Source organism: Hyperoodon ampullatus (genome assembly GCF_949752795.1).
Source record: "Hyperoodon ampullatus genome assembly, chromosome: X".
NCBI classification, from domain to species: Eukaryota; Metazoa; Chordata; class Mammalia; order Artiodactyla; family Ziphiidae; genus Hyperoodon; species Hyperoodon ampullatus.
In genome coordinates this window covers 89,249,443-89,266,654 of record NC_136913.1, presented here as the reverse complement: position 1 = coordinate 89,266,654, position 17,212 = coordinate 89,249,443, and the positions used below count along the sequence as shown (strand labels likewise).

The 17,212-nt window shown below is 44.3% G+C and overlaps 1 protein-coding gene across 2 annotated transcripts in view; it reads left to right on the top strand.

Moving 5' to 3' along the window:
* The window catches only part of LOC307069274 (glycine receptor subunit alpha-4), a gene marked incomplete at both ends in the record, with an annotated part of 30,738 nt that extends 19,777 nt beyond the window's left edge, over window positions 1-10,961 (top strand). The window contains 2 exons of one of the 2 annotated variants that reach the window (XM_079727520.1): window positions 2,912-3,061; window positions 10,872-10,961. In XM_079727520.1, the coding sequence (XP_079583646.1) occupies window positions 2,912-3,061; window positions 10,872-10,961 (240 nt within the window). Of the gene's footprint in view, window positions 1-2,911; window positions 3,062-8,535; window positions 8,827-10,871 lie in introns of those variants that run through there. The other variant, XM_079727521.1, reaches the window with a different exon arrangement.
* Window positions 10,962-17,212: the final 6,251 nt, after the last annotated feature.

Here is a 17,212-nt window from a genome sequence, read left to right as displayed (position 1 = left end):
TTTGGCATGTTTCTCCTTGGGTTTATCCTGTATGGGACTGGTCGCGTTTCCTGGCTATTTTCTTTCCCATGTTAGGGAAGTTTTCGACTGTAATCTCTTCAAATATTTTCTCTGGCCCTTTCTCTCTCTCTTCTCCTTCTGGGACCCTTATAATGCGAATGTTGTTGCGTTTAATGTTGTCCCAGAGGTCTCTTAGGCTGTCTTCATTTCTTTTCATTCTTTTTTCTTTATTCTGTTCTGCAGCAGTGAATTCCACCATTCTGTCTTCCAGGTCACTTATCCGATCTTCTGCCTCAGTTATTCTGCTATTGATTCCTTCTAGTGTGGTTTTCATTTCAGTTATTGTATTGTTCATCTCTGTTCTTTAATTCTTCTAAGTCTTTGTTAAACATTTCTTGCATCTTCTTGATCTTTGCCTCCATTCTTTTTCCGAGGTCCTGGATCTTCTTCACTATCATTATTCTGAATTCTTTTTCTGGAAAGTTGCCTATCTCCACTTCATTTAGTTGTTTTTCTGGAGTTTTATCTTGTTCCTTCATCTGGTACATAGCCCTCTGCCTTTTCATCTTGTCTATCTTTCTGTGAATGTGGTTTTTGTTCCACAGGCTGCAGGATTGTAGTTCTTGCTTCTGCTTTCTGCCCTCTGGTGGATGAGACTGTCTAAGAGGCTTGTGTAAGTTTCCTGATGGGAGGGACTGGTGGTGGGTAGAGCTGACTGTTGCTCTGGTGGGCAGAGCTCAATAAAACTTTAATCTGCTTGACTGTTGATGGGTGGGGCTGGGTTCCCTCCCTGTTGGTTGTTTTGCCCGAGGCCACCCAACACTGGAGCCTACCTGGGCTCTTTGGTGGGGCTAATTACAGACTCTGGGAGGGCTCACGCCAAGTAGTACTCCCCAGAACCTCTGCTGCCAGTGTCCTTGTCCCCACAGTGAGGCAAAGCCCCCTCCCACGCCTCTGCAGGAAACCCTCCAACACTAGCAGGTAGGTCTGGTTCAGTCTCCCCTGGGGTCACTGCTCCTTCCCCTGGGTCCCAATGCGCACATTACTTTGTCTGTGCCCTCCAAGAGTGGAGTCTCTGTTTCCCCCAGTCCCATAAAAGTCCTGCAATCAATTCCCACTAGGCTTCAAAGTCTGATTCTCTAGGAATTCCTCCTCCCGTTGCCGGACTCCCAGGTTGGGAAGCTGGATGTGGGGCTCAGAACCTTCACTCCAGTGGGTGGACTTCTGTGGTATAAGTGTTCTCCAGTCTATGAGTCACCCACCCACCAGTTATGGGATTTGATTTTACTGTGATTGTGCCCCTCCTACCCTCTCACTGTGGCTTCTCCTTTGTCTTTGGATGTGGGGTATCATTTTTGGTGAGTTCCAGTGTCTTCCTAGGGCTTCTCAATCTTAGCACTATCACCATTTTGGGTGAGATAATTTTTCTTTGATGTGTGGGTTGGGGGGGGGGTTTCTGTGCACTGTAGGATATTTAGCAGCTTCCCTGGCCTCTACCCACTAGATGCCAGTTGCCAGCACCACCCCAAAATTGTGCAACCAAAAATGTCTCCAAACATTTTGAAAGGCCCCTGGTGGGGTGGGGGTGGGGGGAGTCAGCCCTAGTTAAGAACCACTGAGGTGGAAGATTTCTCTAGTGAGACCTGCTCCTTACCTGGAGTCTGCAGCAAGCTCACTGTCCAACATAGCAGAGGCTGATGAAAAAAGTTGCCTGTCATTAATCCTACTCCTGCTGTCGAGCCCCATAAGGTGAGCTCAGCTGCTCAAAACAATGTAGGGAGGTGATCTGATTGAGGAAGTGAAAGGACTTCATAAACCTGAGCTCTGGCCTCTCTTCTGGTCCCACCCAGCCACAACCCTGCTTCAGGAGAAGTGAGCATTCTCTCTTCACAAGAGAAATGGGAGAGAAAAGTACAGTCATCCCTCAGTACCAGTAGGGGATTGCTTCCAGGACCCCCTGCAGATACCAAAATCAGCAGATGCTCAAGTCCCTTACATTTGGCCCTTCGTATCCTCAGACACAGAACCCATGAATACAGAGGGCTGACTGTACTTAAAGGCTACCAAGGCAGGTAGTAGAGGAGAGCACTAAGGAATGGATAGGCGGAAGGCAGCAGTGCCTTGAAATGAGAGAAGCATCCATAGCAGGGCGTGGATTGTACACTCCATTGGGATCCCTGCCCTGTTTTGCTCTTCATTGTAGGACATGAGGTCCTCACTCACCACTCAGTTCAAATCCCCACCAGGGTCTCTCACAAAGAACAGCAGGAAAAAATCACAAGGTCAAAGAAGAATAGGGTTGGAGGAAGGAAAGAAAGGACCTCCTAGTCTGATATTGAGACTACAGCCTAGGTAAAGGGCAGCACCACTGAATTGAAAGCCCAGGATCCCCAAGCCCTACTGCTATCTTCTCACTGGGTAATCTTGGCTAAGACTTTTCTCCTCTAGGCCTCCAATGTCCTCATGTGTCTCACATGGGAATAACACACCCCACCCAATTACCACCACAGCTGTGATGACCCTAGGAGAGAACAGAAGGCAAACAAAAACAGCATTCATGTTCATTGCTTTTTATTGAAAGAAAAGAATCAGAAGACAAGAATGAAAAGAATAATAAGTAGAAGCAGAAGTACGCAAAGAAGAAAGAAAGAAAGGAAAAGAAGTATAGGGAGGAAAGGCAGATGGAAGTGGAGGGTGGAGAAGGCAGAGAGGTGAAGGATGATGGGTAGCCCGATCTCTTTGACATGGGCCTTCAGACAATGGGATATATCATGGGAATCTTCTTTAAAAACCAGAAGAAATTCAGGATAAAACTGAAGAACAGCAGGCAGTTGATATGGGTTGGCAATTCACTGGACAGACCATGGAAGGACTCCTGGAAAGCTGACTGCTCCATTGGTGGATGTTGCAGGTGTCCTACGTGAAGGCAATCGACATATGGATGTCTGTGTGCCTCCTCTTCGTGTTCGCTGCCCTGCTGGAGTACGCTGCTGTCAATTTTGTCTCCCGTCAGCATAAGGAATTCATGCGACTTCGAAGAAGGCAGAGGCTCCAACGCATGGTGAGTATAACTAGGGAGGGGCCCACTTCCTTTCTCCTTTGGACTTCTTCCTCCCTACTACTCCTCCCACAAACCAAGACTCGACCTAGGCTGCAAGGACTAGACAGGCAATCAGGATCCTGGATTCTAGTCCCAAGCTGGTCACAAATAAGCTAAGTACTTTAACAAACTCTTTGATTCCATTTCTTTTTCTGTCCAATGGGACATTAATTCCTGTACGGCAGTCTAGCAGACTGATTAAGAGCATGGGCATAGTAAGCACTGAAAAAATGTGAGCCAATATTAGAACCTTGTCAGGTTAGTTAACATGAGATTGCTTTGAGAATAAGTAGTGGTTGCTCCTGATTCTCCTCCCACCCAGGAGGAAGGTACCCCAAGTTGTCATATACTGTTTGGTGGTTAAGAATTCAGATCAGGCATTGTTGCCTTTCTAGGGGAGCATTGTAAAAGGGTCCCCATAACTAAACTGGAATTGAAAAACCACCACTTGCCTCTTCTGGCTGTTGGATTTCTTCACCTTGATCTTCACTGGGCGCATCAGAGTTGTTGGGCATGAGCTGTTGTTCTCCCTCGCTCTTGTTTGTTAACCCCATTTCTTCTACAGTAGAGTGATCACCTGGGGAAATAGAGTAGGGATCTTGTCATCATGACAACAGAGACAGTTCTTCCTCCCCACCATTACCCAGGCCATAGGTGCTAGGTACGTTGCCATGACAACAGAGGTGCCTGGGCCACTCTCACAGAAGCCAGTGCCCAGTTATGAGCAAAGCTAAAAGCCTTTGCTGAGCTACATACTGGTCACTTAATCATCTCACTTAATCATCAGACACACAGAGCTCTGGCCTGTCTTGAGCTCTGACTCCTTGTTTTCTGCCTTATCTGGAGGCTCCTAAGCCAAGCGGCAGGCACATATGACCTCTTGCGGGAGAAGAAACAATGTTCTAGCTAAGCCCACTGGCTCTAGCCTGTCGGGGCCACTCTAGCCCTAAGGTTCTTCTCTCTTCTTAACATCCCACCTCCCACTTCAGCTGCTCCTGGAGTACCCTTACCATATGTCTGCAATAAAATTATCCTCCGGGATTTCATGTTCCTTGCTAAGGTCCCTTTCTGCTGAGGGCAGAGCTCCTGCCTCATCTAGTGGTTTGTCGGAATTTATCAATTCTTGTCTGGCTTCAGTCCTTGAGTTGTGTCCTGGGAAACCCGCCCTCTAGTGGATTGATCCATAACTACATCTCCTTGAGTAGGACTGATTCTTCAAGAGACCTAAAAAAAGCCTTCGTAGCCGATGCTGAGACTTAGAAAAAAGATATGGACTTGGCAGAAGGGCAAGAAAAGTAGATGCACCCTTTTCTAAGCTAACTGTCCCCACCTCCTTTTTAGCTGTGTCAAGCCTGCCTGCAGGTACCAAAATCTTATCTTTATAGGGGTTTTGATCTTGATGCCTTCTCAATGCCTACCTTGGGAAAGAAGAGCAGGCTGCCAACCAGTCCCAGAGTCCTTTTGCCAGATAGATTGCCTGTGTGTGTGTCCCAGCAACAGAAGACTGCTGCAGTTACTGTAGAGCTACTCCAGGTTGACACTAGTCCCGCCCCCTTCCCTGCATCTCTCCAACCTCCAACTGCCCACGGCCTATCCCCTCCTGGTCATGTACAGGGTGATCCTGATCTCATAATGAAGTCTGTCATAACCAGTGCTCAATAATTGCAAAGTTATAACATCAGCCTGGGCCCTGCTTAGGCACCTGGATCCTGCCTCAAAGTGGACTGGGCTTATGATTAATATAAATAAAACCTGAAAACCAAAACTTGTGCCATTAGTCCTGTCCCTTTTTGAGATTCCTAAAGCCACTGTCATCCCAGAAGAAATGTAGCAGAATCCTAGAGGTCACTGAGCAGGCTGAAAAAGTTGATGCAGGGTTAATCCATTTCTAGAACCTCTCTCTGGGCCCTGCTGTTCCAGCTAGAGGAGCAGTTTTTAGTCTTGAGAGGAGCCCTCTTAAGGGAAAGAGAGAATCCATATGATTTTCAGGGATCCCTTAGTCAAGAGCAAGTTAGGAGTATTCTAGAAGCCAGCCAGCTATTCACCCAGCTCCAGACTTCATTCTGTTCTTCTCAAATCTCTCCTCAACTACGCATCTCCACAGCATGGTGATCTCCTTCCATGTCACAGTCTAAAAATATTGGCTTGGCCAAAAAGTTCGTTCGGGCTTTTGGGCAACCCAATAGCTCAATTTTTTTCCCCAGACAATTCCATTTTGTCTTCCCAGCTAGTCTAGAAACCCCACAGGGAAGAGTCTGTCTCTCCTTTTTTATAATCTCAACAGGCCCTGGCACCAGGTTCTGGACACAGCAGCCACAGAATCTACTCCACCAACCTTTGCAGGCTGATTGGTAAGGGCTCTCTTTCAAGATGGAGAGAGAAAAAGCCTTACCATTATCAACAGAATAACTTGAGAAATGGAAGAAATTTCAAAATACTGCCAAATCCTCTCAGGCGCTTGATCCCAGAACCCTGCTTGCCTCTTTCCATCCCCCAGGACCCTCCCCCATTCTCCAATTTCCTCTCTCACTTCAATATATATCACTCAATATCTATCCCTCCTTCCCATCTCCACACCTCATCTCCCACACTGTGCATTCCCACCCCAGCTTGGTTTTGGAATATCTTTCCTCTCTAGCTCCCCAGTCCTCCTCCCCTATAGATATCTGCCACAGAAATGTTCTATTTCAACAGCCATGGAAGCCACAAAGTGGAGTTTAAGCCTCCATTGTCCCTCCCAAACACACACACACACACACACACACACACACCCCTCAGAGTTTGGCCTAAATAGGTAATACCCAAATCCAGGATCCCCACCCTTGAGTTTTAGGCCACTCATGTTTGCTCCCCCAACTACAAGTGGTGCAATGTGTAAAAATTAAAAAGAGCCAAGGGTGACATTCTATTAGCCATATTTTCTCTCCTGTGTGAAATAGCTTTTTCCAGCCTTGGAATATTTCCCAATAATTCCCTTTAGATTTACTGTGATTGGAGAAAAGGGGAAATAATTAGATCTATAGAAACAGAAAGAGCAGTTGGATTCAACTTTCTCTTTCAGAGATTTTTGCAAACAAATATATTCCATGATTGTATCTTCTGGCTGGAGAGCTGAGAGGATCAGGATGAGCAGCAGGGAACAGGGAGTCTGAGGGACTCTGAACTGGAAAGCAAAAGGAAAAATCATTTTATTTACCCCCTCATTTTTCACTTATGTGGGAGATATTTTGTTTGCCTCTGGTTCTTCATCTATAAAATGGGTCTAGCACAACCTCTCTGGTAGCAACAGTGTGAAAATGAATTACAGAACACAGATGAGGTGAGCCAAGGCCTGTGGTGACAGGTTATGTAAAGAACTTTGAGGAGAGAACTGAGGCTGCCTCACCACAACAACTCAGGGTCAAAGCACCATCACAGGAGTGAATTGCCTCTGGCCTACACGTGTACAACTCTCTCCACAGAGACTGGCAAAATCGGGGATTGAATAGCAAGGCTCTCTGGTGGGCAAACTTAGAGAGACCCTTCCCTATGCCAAAGTGCCACTCTTTCTAAAGGCCGAAGGGCATCACACCCTGTGCAGTGGTGGGGCAAGGAGTAATTGCTTTTTCTGCCAAGTACTCTGTAGCTAAGATTCTCTTCTGAGTAGACTCTTCAGTCTGAGATCCTGAGAGGAGGCTGGCTTCATGAGAACAAAGCCATTCCCTGTCCTGTACTCTGAGGCATGTGGTTCATCAGTCCATTCATTCATTCAACTAATGTCTACTGGGCGCCTATTGGATGCCAGCTCTGTGCTAGGCACTGGGGACACAGCGGTGAGCAAGACCGATGCCTTTTCCCACGTCTGTACTATGAGCCCACAGGAAGCAGAGAAAGAGGTGGGATCTGTTGATAAATCTCTGACCTAAGCTTGTCTGCCTCTGATGCCCAGTGACAGGCTAGGCCTTCTAGTGCTGTCATAATCAAGGCTCACTGGGACCCACCACACCAACATCTCATCGATTAAACCACTTTTCAGTGGGTTACTATAGCTACAGAGATCTCATTATAAACACCCTATGATGTCCTTCTAACTGCATAGCATGTGTAAAATCTACTTTTATCTACATTTTATGTATATCTGTCACATCCATTCAACATACATGTGCCTTATTCTGTTTTAGTACTGAAAGCCCCTAGTCTCAGGAAGCCCTCAGCCCTGGACACACTGAGAAGATAGTTGGCACCATCCCACAAGGGGACATTTCACTTCAGGTTATTTCTTACATAGCTGAAGCTTTTACTCCTGTAAACATCAGTACTTTACAAAATTATAGCCATCTTTGAATGAAGTATTTCTAGGATTTGGTATATACTTACCTGTCCTCTGTCTAATTTCCAGGCTGTGAACCACCACTTCTGATGGCGGTATGTCCTTTAGAAGTAGCCAACACTGGGCAGGTTTGGGTTATATAGAAACCAAGAGTAAATAGGCTCTGAGTGGGGCCCTGAAAGACTCTTATATGAGTAAAGTTCTCTCTGTTGATCACTCAGGGGCTTTGGTTCTTTCTCTCTCTCTCTCTCTCTCTCTCTCTCTCTCTCTCTCTCTCTTTCTCTCACTCTCTCTCTCTCTCCTTTTCCCTCCTTCTCCCTCTCCATCTCTCTCTAGATCTCTATCTATCTTTGTGGCCTTACCTTCTGGCTCTCAGCTGTGTTATAGCTACTTAAGATTGTCAGCTGTCATTTATTAGACAAACTTTGTGTAGTCTGCTACATTGCTTAATGCTTATATAAAAATTTACCTCTTCAGTGTTCATGTGTTCATCAGAATGCATATATTGTACATGAATGGAATGTGTATTGGGTAATAAATGTTACCCTAGAAGCACACGTATCTGCAAGAGCATGATCAGCTTTACAATAATTCAGATAGCCCACTAGGTTATCTGAAACTTTTGGAATTTTCAGCTTTAAGTCAAGATAAACATTTTTTTAAGATACTATGTACAAGCAGAATTAATTTTGCAGCTTTTGGAAGTCATTAAAGTCAAGTTCCCAAGTCTAAATATCTCAGCTGTGCTTTCTAAAGGTTTCATTGTTCTGTTTATTCTGTTTATTACCAGTCAGAGATAACTTGACATTGAGATGTCCCTCTCGCGGTGAGGTGGCACTTCACTGGGTTTTAGATGGCTCTAAATGATGTTATGCATTTTAAAAAGGCCGCTCGGGGCTTATCTGCAAATGGAATCATAACATATACCATCCATACCACGTATAGCTGCTTAACATACATCTATCTCATGAGTAGTTTTGTGGCCATAAAAAAACATGCAGTGGGCCTGTGTACCCAGCCACCCTGTCTGCATAGCACCACCTGAGATATTTGTGTGGCCTGGTCTCTATTCCTCTGCCTTAGAGCTGTAACCTCAAATTCTGCCTTTTCTTCCATGTAATTCCAGGAGGAAGATATCACCCGAGAAAGTCGCCTTTATTTCCGTGGCTATGGCCTGGGCCACTGCCTGCAGGCAAGGGATGGAGGTCCAACGGAAGGTTCTGGCATTTATAGCCCCCAACCTCCAGCCCCTCTTCTAAGGGAAGGAGAAAACATGCGGAAACTCTACGTGGACCAGGCCAAGAGGATTGACACCATCTCCCGGGCTGTCTTCCCTTTCACTTTCCTCATCTTCAACATCTTCTACTGGGTTGTCTATAAAGTGCTACGGTCAGAAGATATCCACCAGGCACTGTGAATAGGAGCTAAAGAGTCCAGCTGTTGGCTTCCTGCTTCCTCCTGGGTGGGCTTCCCCATGCATTAGATTCCATCAAGGGCTTGAACAGTTCCTTCCTGATCTCCCACTCAGAACTTCAACAGCCAATCCCAAAGCTATGTGGGTCTACAATGCAGGGTGCCAATGGTGGCTTTACTTAGAAAGATGGCTTACCTACCCTAATTCAGATTTTCTCCATACTATCCCATTTCTCATGAGAGTAAGGTTTGGCCATGTTCTTGGGGCCAGGATGACCTTCTTCCCTGACTGGAGCTTCTATGTTTTTCAGGTCTCTGGTGGAGACTATTCAGACCATTGCTACTAGATTCTGGCATTTGTCATCTTAATCTGCACCAATCTTTGCCCTGCCACCTCCCACCCAGAGCCTGACCTTTACTGTGCCCTCTGTACCTTCTACCACAGGCTCAAATAGGGAGTCTTTCCCATCCACAAGTGCTGCCCTGTGTGACCTAGTCAGGTTTTCTTGACTGTGGGAGGAAGGCAAGGGGATAGATTCCCCATCTCTCAGCAAGGTTAGAACAGTCATCAGCTGCACTGGGGTAGGGCATTGCTATATGACCCAACAGAGAGGTCTTCAAGTTTCCTTGGAAGCTCAACACTGTCAGAATGAGGTCAGAAATCTTGGATTCTCAGAGAGGTCACCCTTCCAGATCTACCTGAATTTCCTGGTCTCAGAAATATTTGTTTTATTCCCTAAGTAACTAACATGGCAGCAGGGTGTGTTTGACTGCTACAGAGTGTAAAAAGAGAAAAATGCTTAGTCTTCAAGAAAGTTACTCAGCGATGCTAGAAACCTTTTAAGAAAAGTGATATCCAAAGCAGTAGGACCTAGGAGGAGTACAATACAGAAACTATCCTCAGGGAGTCTTCTGTCAGCTGTGCTTTTATTTGTTTCTTCTTTTTCTCCAAAGTCTCTTTATTTCCCTGGACCCCTCATTTCCAATTTGCTCCTTTTAGTGAGCAAATAATAGTGCCATGTAACCTTGTCTGGGATAAAGTGGGCTTCAAGGTTCCTAAAGGAGGGAGGAACTAGGTGTATAGAGGACCCCTATCCTGGACAAATATTGACTTGGCCAATCTCAGGATGGAGTTGTAGAAGTTAGAAAAACATAAGTTGGAGTTATTTCTTAATCCTTCTCTTGCTTCCTTTCTCCTTTTACAGTGAGGAGGGGAAGCAGTCAGTTGAAGCTACCAGAAATGTCAGAATAGAGGGGGTGTGAAGGGCTCATATCAGACCTGACATACCACAGGGACATGGGGAAGCATGGGCCTGGTACTCTGAGTCCTTTGAAATGACCCACTGTGCAGAACTGAAAAAGGGAAGATTAAAGTGCTGAGCTAAACAACTGGAAGACAGACGTGATCAAATGATCTCTAACATCTTGACTTTTTCTCTGGACCTACAATAATTTACTATGTGAGTCTAATCTCTCTCTCTCGCTCTCTCTCTCTCTCTCCTTTTCTCTCTCTCATCTTCCTCCTTTCCCCTCCTTCCTTTACTCCCTTTCTCAAAACGGTGTTCAAAATGGAAAGTCAATAAATCCAATGACCAAAGCAAATCCTATAGTCAAACCAAGAGCTCAGCTTCTTTCCCCCTTTTTTCCTGTTGAGCTTGGCTGCTCTTTCCTATTCACTGAGATACTCTTCTTGTCTCTTGGCTTTGAGGAGAGCATTCTGGGCTGATCAGGGTAGCTGGACCAAAAATTAACCTTATTGAAAATATTAATTATGACTCTGGTGGCCAAGGAGATTCAAAACTAAAGGACTGGCTAAAGAAAGGAGATTAAATTGAGAGGCCAGAGAATCCCTGTTTTCCCATTTCTGCCCAGGTAGTGCCAATCAATGAAAGGCCACAAGCAATACCCCTTTGAAAGGAGCAAAGAGTATCTCTTTGATACTCTCTGTGGTGGGGCTGGGGTGTCAGGCTGCTGCAGCCCGAAGGCGGGGGTAGCGGGGGGGGTGGACTATGGAGATGAGCTTATTGCACAGAGCTCTACTTGTTATAGATCTTGTCCAGATGGGCCAACTGCACAAATCTGCCCTGTTGGAAGTCTCAAGAACAATGCTCTGGAGACAGCTACAGCACTGAGCAATAGAGCCTGCCCAACTGGGACTCAGCTCAGGGCATCAGCTGGTGCTGGGAGCCAAAGAAGCCAAAGTACCAGCCAACATAATAGCCCAAAGGAGTTCACAAAGCTACTCAGAAGCAATGCCAGGTGGAAGGTACTCTCCCTCCCCATCGGAGCTGGCAAGTGGAGAAGGGAGACACAGGGTGTCAGAATTTGGTGCAAATAGCTTCCATTTTCCTCACCCTTCCCACACAAGTTTGTTGGGGGGGGGGATGCGGGTCTCACTAGAAGTGTCTGACACCTAGCAATCCATTCCAATCATGGAATTCTTGAACTTGGACCCTTCTTACAGTGAGTTGGCAGAAGGCAATATAAGAGACTCATTTGGAGGTCATTTCCATCTACCATCATTCTGATAGTACTCACCGCTAGAGATTCACACTGCTTTCTCCCTGGATCATGTATGAAATGATTTTAAGTTTTAAAACAGCATATTTTCTAAAGGGGAAAAAATTCCTACATAAATAAAGTGTTTTGGTGTTTTCATTAATTCTTAATATTTAATGTCAATTAAATATTTTATACATATGTTTTTCCAGAGAAAGGGCTTTATTTCTTCAGTTGTTGTTGAGGCTATCAGTGCCTTCATCTTCTCTTCAGTTTGCTCTGCTCTTTGGAGAGCCAGTGGTCTGTCTTCTTTTTTCCTCTCAATCCACTAGCAGGGCCACTTGCTCTCCCAAATTTCACAGTCATACTTTTTTAATTTTCTATGTTGAAGAAAGGTAGTGAATAAAATGTATCCCTTTTACTTTCTCCCATAAGCCTCTTTCCCCACCTGTCACCAAAGAATCGACACTCTTCTAGCTGAAATGTTGACTGTTAACATTATTTTTCCTTTTCACTGAGCCATGCAAATATCCCAACTTAGTCCAGAACATATCACCTCCTAGGAACATTTGTATGTGTCCCCACTTGCCTCTCTCCATTCTCAGTTTACTATTATCAATGTTGTCATTATTATTAACATCTTGTCATTTTGGGCTGTCAAAATCTTAAATTCAAATTCACTATGTTGGGATTAAAGATCTTCCTAGGCTGCTTTGCTGGTGAAAAACAAATCAGCCAAACATGGGAACCACCAGGTTAGGAACCCAGCTAGTATTATCCCTTGCTCAATGGAAGAAATGTAGAACAAGCTCTTTGAGGGCAGGGAATGCATCTTACACAACTTTCTAACCCACACAGATCCTGGTACATAGCAATGCTCAGTATGTATATGTAGAATGAAAGCATGACTTTTCATATGACCTATTATATACCACATTTCTATTCATTTGCTTTCCATTAACCTGTTGACCACAGAAAAATAGACTTGGAAGAGAACTTATAAAATCAAATAAAATTTACACACACCTGTGCATGCACACACACATAACCAAGCTGGTCCTTGGGTATAACAGAACCGAAGTTCAGAAGACATCAAAACCTGGTAAATTGCATTACTGAATAAAGAATGATAACAATCTGAATAAACATTAATAATATTCTAAATAGGAAGACCAGTATCAAGCTATATTTCAAAGCCAATCACCAAATGAAAACTCTGGTAGTGACAAGAGAGAAGAGAGTCCAGGAGCAAGGATTCTGGCAGTACAACCATCTGCCTCTCTCTGCTCCATATGCTGTCCCACCAGAGAGCCAGTCATCCCTGAAGGGATAGCAATTAGGCTGTTCTTTCTCACCTCACATTCCTTGCTTCATTATACTTCACATCTAGGATAGCGTTTATTTACAGTCTACAAACTTGGACTGGTGGCATCAGAACAACTTGTTATCAAATCTTAGGCCAGGAGGAGGAAGGACATCTGAGCCAGGGGCTTTCTTGCTCACAGAGCATTCTCTTCATGGAAGAACAAAGTACTACTGCTGTCATAAAGCCACCTGAAAAAGTTACATGAGAACTCAGCTATTGCTGCCCCACCTGAGTAGCTCTGTTTTTCACAGTCTCTCCTTTCACCATGATGCTTTCTACAAATGCCCTGGCTGCATTATACCGTGTACATTACCAAGGAAGTACATGCTCTTGCTCTCAACTCCCTGGAATAAGGGCAAGTTTTACTATTACTTAAGTTCAGGGAACATTTTGCCTTACAGAGCTGGATCTAGAAAAATGTGCACGTATTGTCTATTTTAATAGCTACCATTCATGACAGTGTAGTGATTAAGAGCGTGGCTTTGGTACCAGACAGAGCCTGGGCTTACATTACAACTCACTAGATATGGGTTCTTGGACAAATGGCTTCATCTCCTTCAGCATCAGTTTCCTCCTCTAAGGGGTCATTTGAAGGCTCTGAAAGATCCAGCACACAACAACTATGTGGCCTTGAATAAATCATTGAACGTTTCTCTGATTCAATTTTCACATCTGTTCAATGAAGGCGATAACAGTACCTACCTCATAGGGTTGTTGTGGGAATTATATGTGTTAATGTAGATAAAGTGCTTAACTCAGTGCCTGGCATGTAGTAACTGCTCAACGAAAATTAGCTATTATATGACCAGACCAATCATTGTAGTCTGTCAGACTTTTAGCACATGGACCTGGTTGGAACTTCAGATTGCCATTTTGTGTGTCTCATCTTGCTGAGTCCACACTCACAAAAAAGGTCAAGTGAAAATCACCTCTCTTTTATATTTTCAGTCTCTCTGCTGTAACTGGGTTCTTCCTGCTGGCATATAACATGCTTATAAACTATGTAACCATGGCAAGTGGCTGAATCTCTCTGAACCTCAGCTTTTTCAGAGAGAGAGAAGGAGAAGAAGAAGAAGGAGGAGGAGGAGGAAGAGGAGAAGGAAGAGGAGAAGGAGGAGAGGGGGAGAGGGAGGAACAAAAGGGGAGGAGAGGGGAGAGAGGGAAAGTCTCTCCCATTCAAAATAAAAAATAAAAGTAAAAACTACCCTCTATTTGACCCTGAAGTTCTCTCTAGCTATTGATTTATTGCCCTCCTTCCATTCATCATCACGTTTCTTAAAGGGATGTCCTTATTAGACATTTACACACCTCACAGCTACCATTTATTCCTTAACACACTGCAGTCTATCCTCTGCCTTCTTCCCCCTCATTCCATCTCATGTTCCTCACACTGCCTTCCTATTTGCTGTGTATTAGGTCAATATTTTTCTGTCCTAACCTTTCATAACTTCCTGTAACATCTGTCAGAGCTGTCACACCTTCTTTGAAATTTTCTTCTCCCTTGGATTTAATTCTCCAGTTTCCTCTCTCAGCCCTCTGGTCATTGCTTCTTGCTGTTCTCATACTCCAGTATTTCATCTTTGGCTGTTTGCACGCCTACTGCTTGGCTGTTCTCAACTATTTCCATGGCTGTGATAACCTGTATGCTGATGATTCTCAAATTTCTGCCTTCAGTTCCGAATCTCCACAGCTCTAGTCCTATTTTCCAATTCTCTGTTGAACATTCCGACCTGGGTGCCCACAAGGACCTCAAACTCAACATGTCAAGAGCCAAGCAGCTCACAATCTCCTTCAAACTTCCTCCTCCATTCATCCCAATCTTCGTGAGTGGCACTTCCACCTACCCAGTCACCTAAGCCAGAAACCTGGGAGTCAGCCTTGACAACTCCTTCTTCTACGACCCTCAGATTAAATCAATCACCAAGTCCTGTTGAGTCTACCTTTCAAGTATTTCTGAAATCTGTCCCTCCTTTTCTATCCTCCCGGATCTCATTTTGGCTCAGCTTTTGATCACAGTATGATTTCCTATCCTCCACACTAGTGCCAATTTGACCTTTCTAAAACAGAAATCTTTGGGAAACTCTTCCTTGCTTTTCATCCTTCAATAGCTCCCTATTATCTTCAGGAAAGAGGCCACATTCCTTAAACTGACCTCCAAGAGATTTTCTGCTCTGGCCCCGGCCAGTGCCTCCACCCTCTTCTCTCGTCACTCCCTCACCCACCTAAATGCAAGCTGCATTTGACCAAGCTGATCCACCCACAGATCCCTGAACCCAATGACTCATCCTGTCTAATGCTCTGTGCCTTTGCACATGCTGTTCCCTAGTCTCTAAATGCCCTCCTCTGACCTCTTCCACCTGAGGTACCCCTACTCATCCATCAAGACTCTAACCAGATACCACATTTTCACTCCAACTCTGGTGACAACCCCAACATCCAGACAGATTTGGGTTATCCAATAATGCCTTGTACATAGCTCTATATTTGTACTTGAGAGATTATATAGAGTTTCTTTTTTTCTGTTTCCCTCACACACAAATATGAGTTTTAAGTAAAGAATTATAATGTATTTATCTTTCAGTTCCTCATACCAAGCTCACAGCATGAAATGAATTAGTTTTTGCTAGCTAATTTTTTAAGTAGTGAGCACTTAATTTTTTTTTTTTTTGCGATACGCGGGCCTCTCACTGTTGTGGCCTCTCCCGTTGCGGAGCACAGGCTCCGGCTGCGCAGGCTCAGCGGCCATGGCTCACTGGCCTAGCCGCTCCACGGCATGTGGGATCTTCCCGGACCGGGCACGAACCCGTGTCCCCTGCATCGGCGGGCAGACTCTCAACCACTGCGCCACCAGGGAAGCCCTTAAATTTTTTAAATTAAAAACATTAAAAAATTTTTTCAACCACTCAATTGCAGCATTAGTTCTCACCAACTATACTTACTTTGGAAGGGTTGTGTCATGAGGGACTATACTATCAAGGTAAAAAGCATCCTTGTAATCTTTTTCTTTTCAAAGCACGTAAGTGGCATGCCATCCTCAGAGCAAACCTTTTAGGTAAAATAACTGTATTCATGCAAGAGATGAGGAAACGATACCAAGTGACTTACCCAAGTCTCTCAATGAGATAGTGACAGAGCCAAAACTCTATTTCTCAGTTTTCCTATTTCTCAGTTTAATGTCTTATTTACTGGGCCAGAAATTTTTAAAGTCAGCTTCAAGGAGTCCTAGGTAACCACCTCCTCTCCTCCCCTCACATACACACTATTTGCACATTCAGTCAGAGTAACTCTACTTTCAGCTGATATACCTACTTCACCATAATACTTCATTTGGGGTAGGAGTGGCGGGGGAAGAGAGAGTTTACTGCTGCTTTTATAATTTGGGGGAAAAAAACTGCATTATCTAAATACAAATTTCAGAGGTAATCCATTTAACAGGTCAATGGGTGTTACAACTGTATTATTTGGATACTAGTATAGAAAGACCTTGTGTTTTAAAAATAAGCCAAAATGAAGGGCAGTCATGACAAAGGAATCTAACATTTGGGCATCTTTCTGACTCTAAGCTCCTCCTCAAATTATCAACTTACAGAAGTCCTGAATTCTTATCAGTCTCTCTCCCCTTAAACTTACTAACAATACCTTGTTGACTGATCCGTCTTATCAGTCCTCAATTTAACACTAATCGTTAACTACTTCAGGCAGTGAGAATCATTGTTATAAAGACAGCCTTGACTATCAGGAGGGCAAGAATGCTTGGGAACTTTGGTCACAGCAGCACATTTGCTATCTTGACTGCATTTACCACTATTCCCACACAGAGAAACAAACAATTGGCTCTTTTAGAAAACTAATCTCTCATGGGATTTCCCATAAGACAACTGGGTCAATGGATCACAATGTCTTAGAATTCTAGATGCTGGCACAATAGAGCTGGAAGGGCCTTCCCAGATCATTTTGTCTTGTCTGCTCATCAGACAACATGGGGACACTGAGGGCCTGATAGGATAAAGTCCAGGCCCTAAGTGTAACTCCTTTTTTTTTTTTTCAAATTAGTTGAAGCTGTTAAGGGAAAGGATGGAATAGAAAGTGAGGGACCAAAGTGTGTCATAATTAGCTCCAGAGACTCATTTCTGAGACTGCTGTGACAAGTTGACTACAGCAGATTCAAGGCCAAATGGAATCTGTAGCTGAGGAAACTGTCCCTGTGATACCATTCAGTACCCAACCTCTGCCATGTTAATCTATTTGCTGATACCCACATTAGATGTCCAAAGTCCCCATAGAAAGAGGATAGCACAAATCTTTCCAACACTTAGGATGGTACAGGTGTAAAATGGTGATGCCAAGCTCCAAATTCTACAAACTCAGGGTATCCTCGTCCAGGGCTCTTTTGTGAATTTATTTGTGAAGGCCTTAGTCTTACACTTCTTTTACCCTCTCCCTAATGGAAACATACCTATTATCGCCCATTTGATTAGCCTAAGCTTCAAGCTGTCCTTTAATGAAGGAAATAATGTGACTCTTC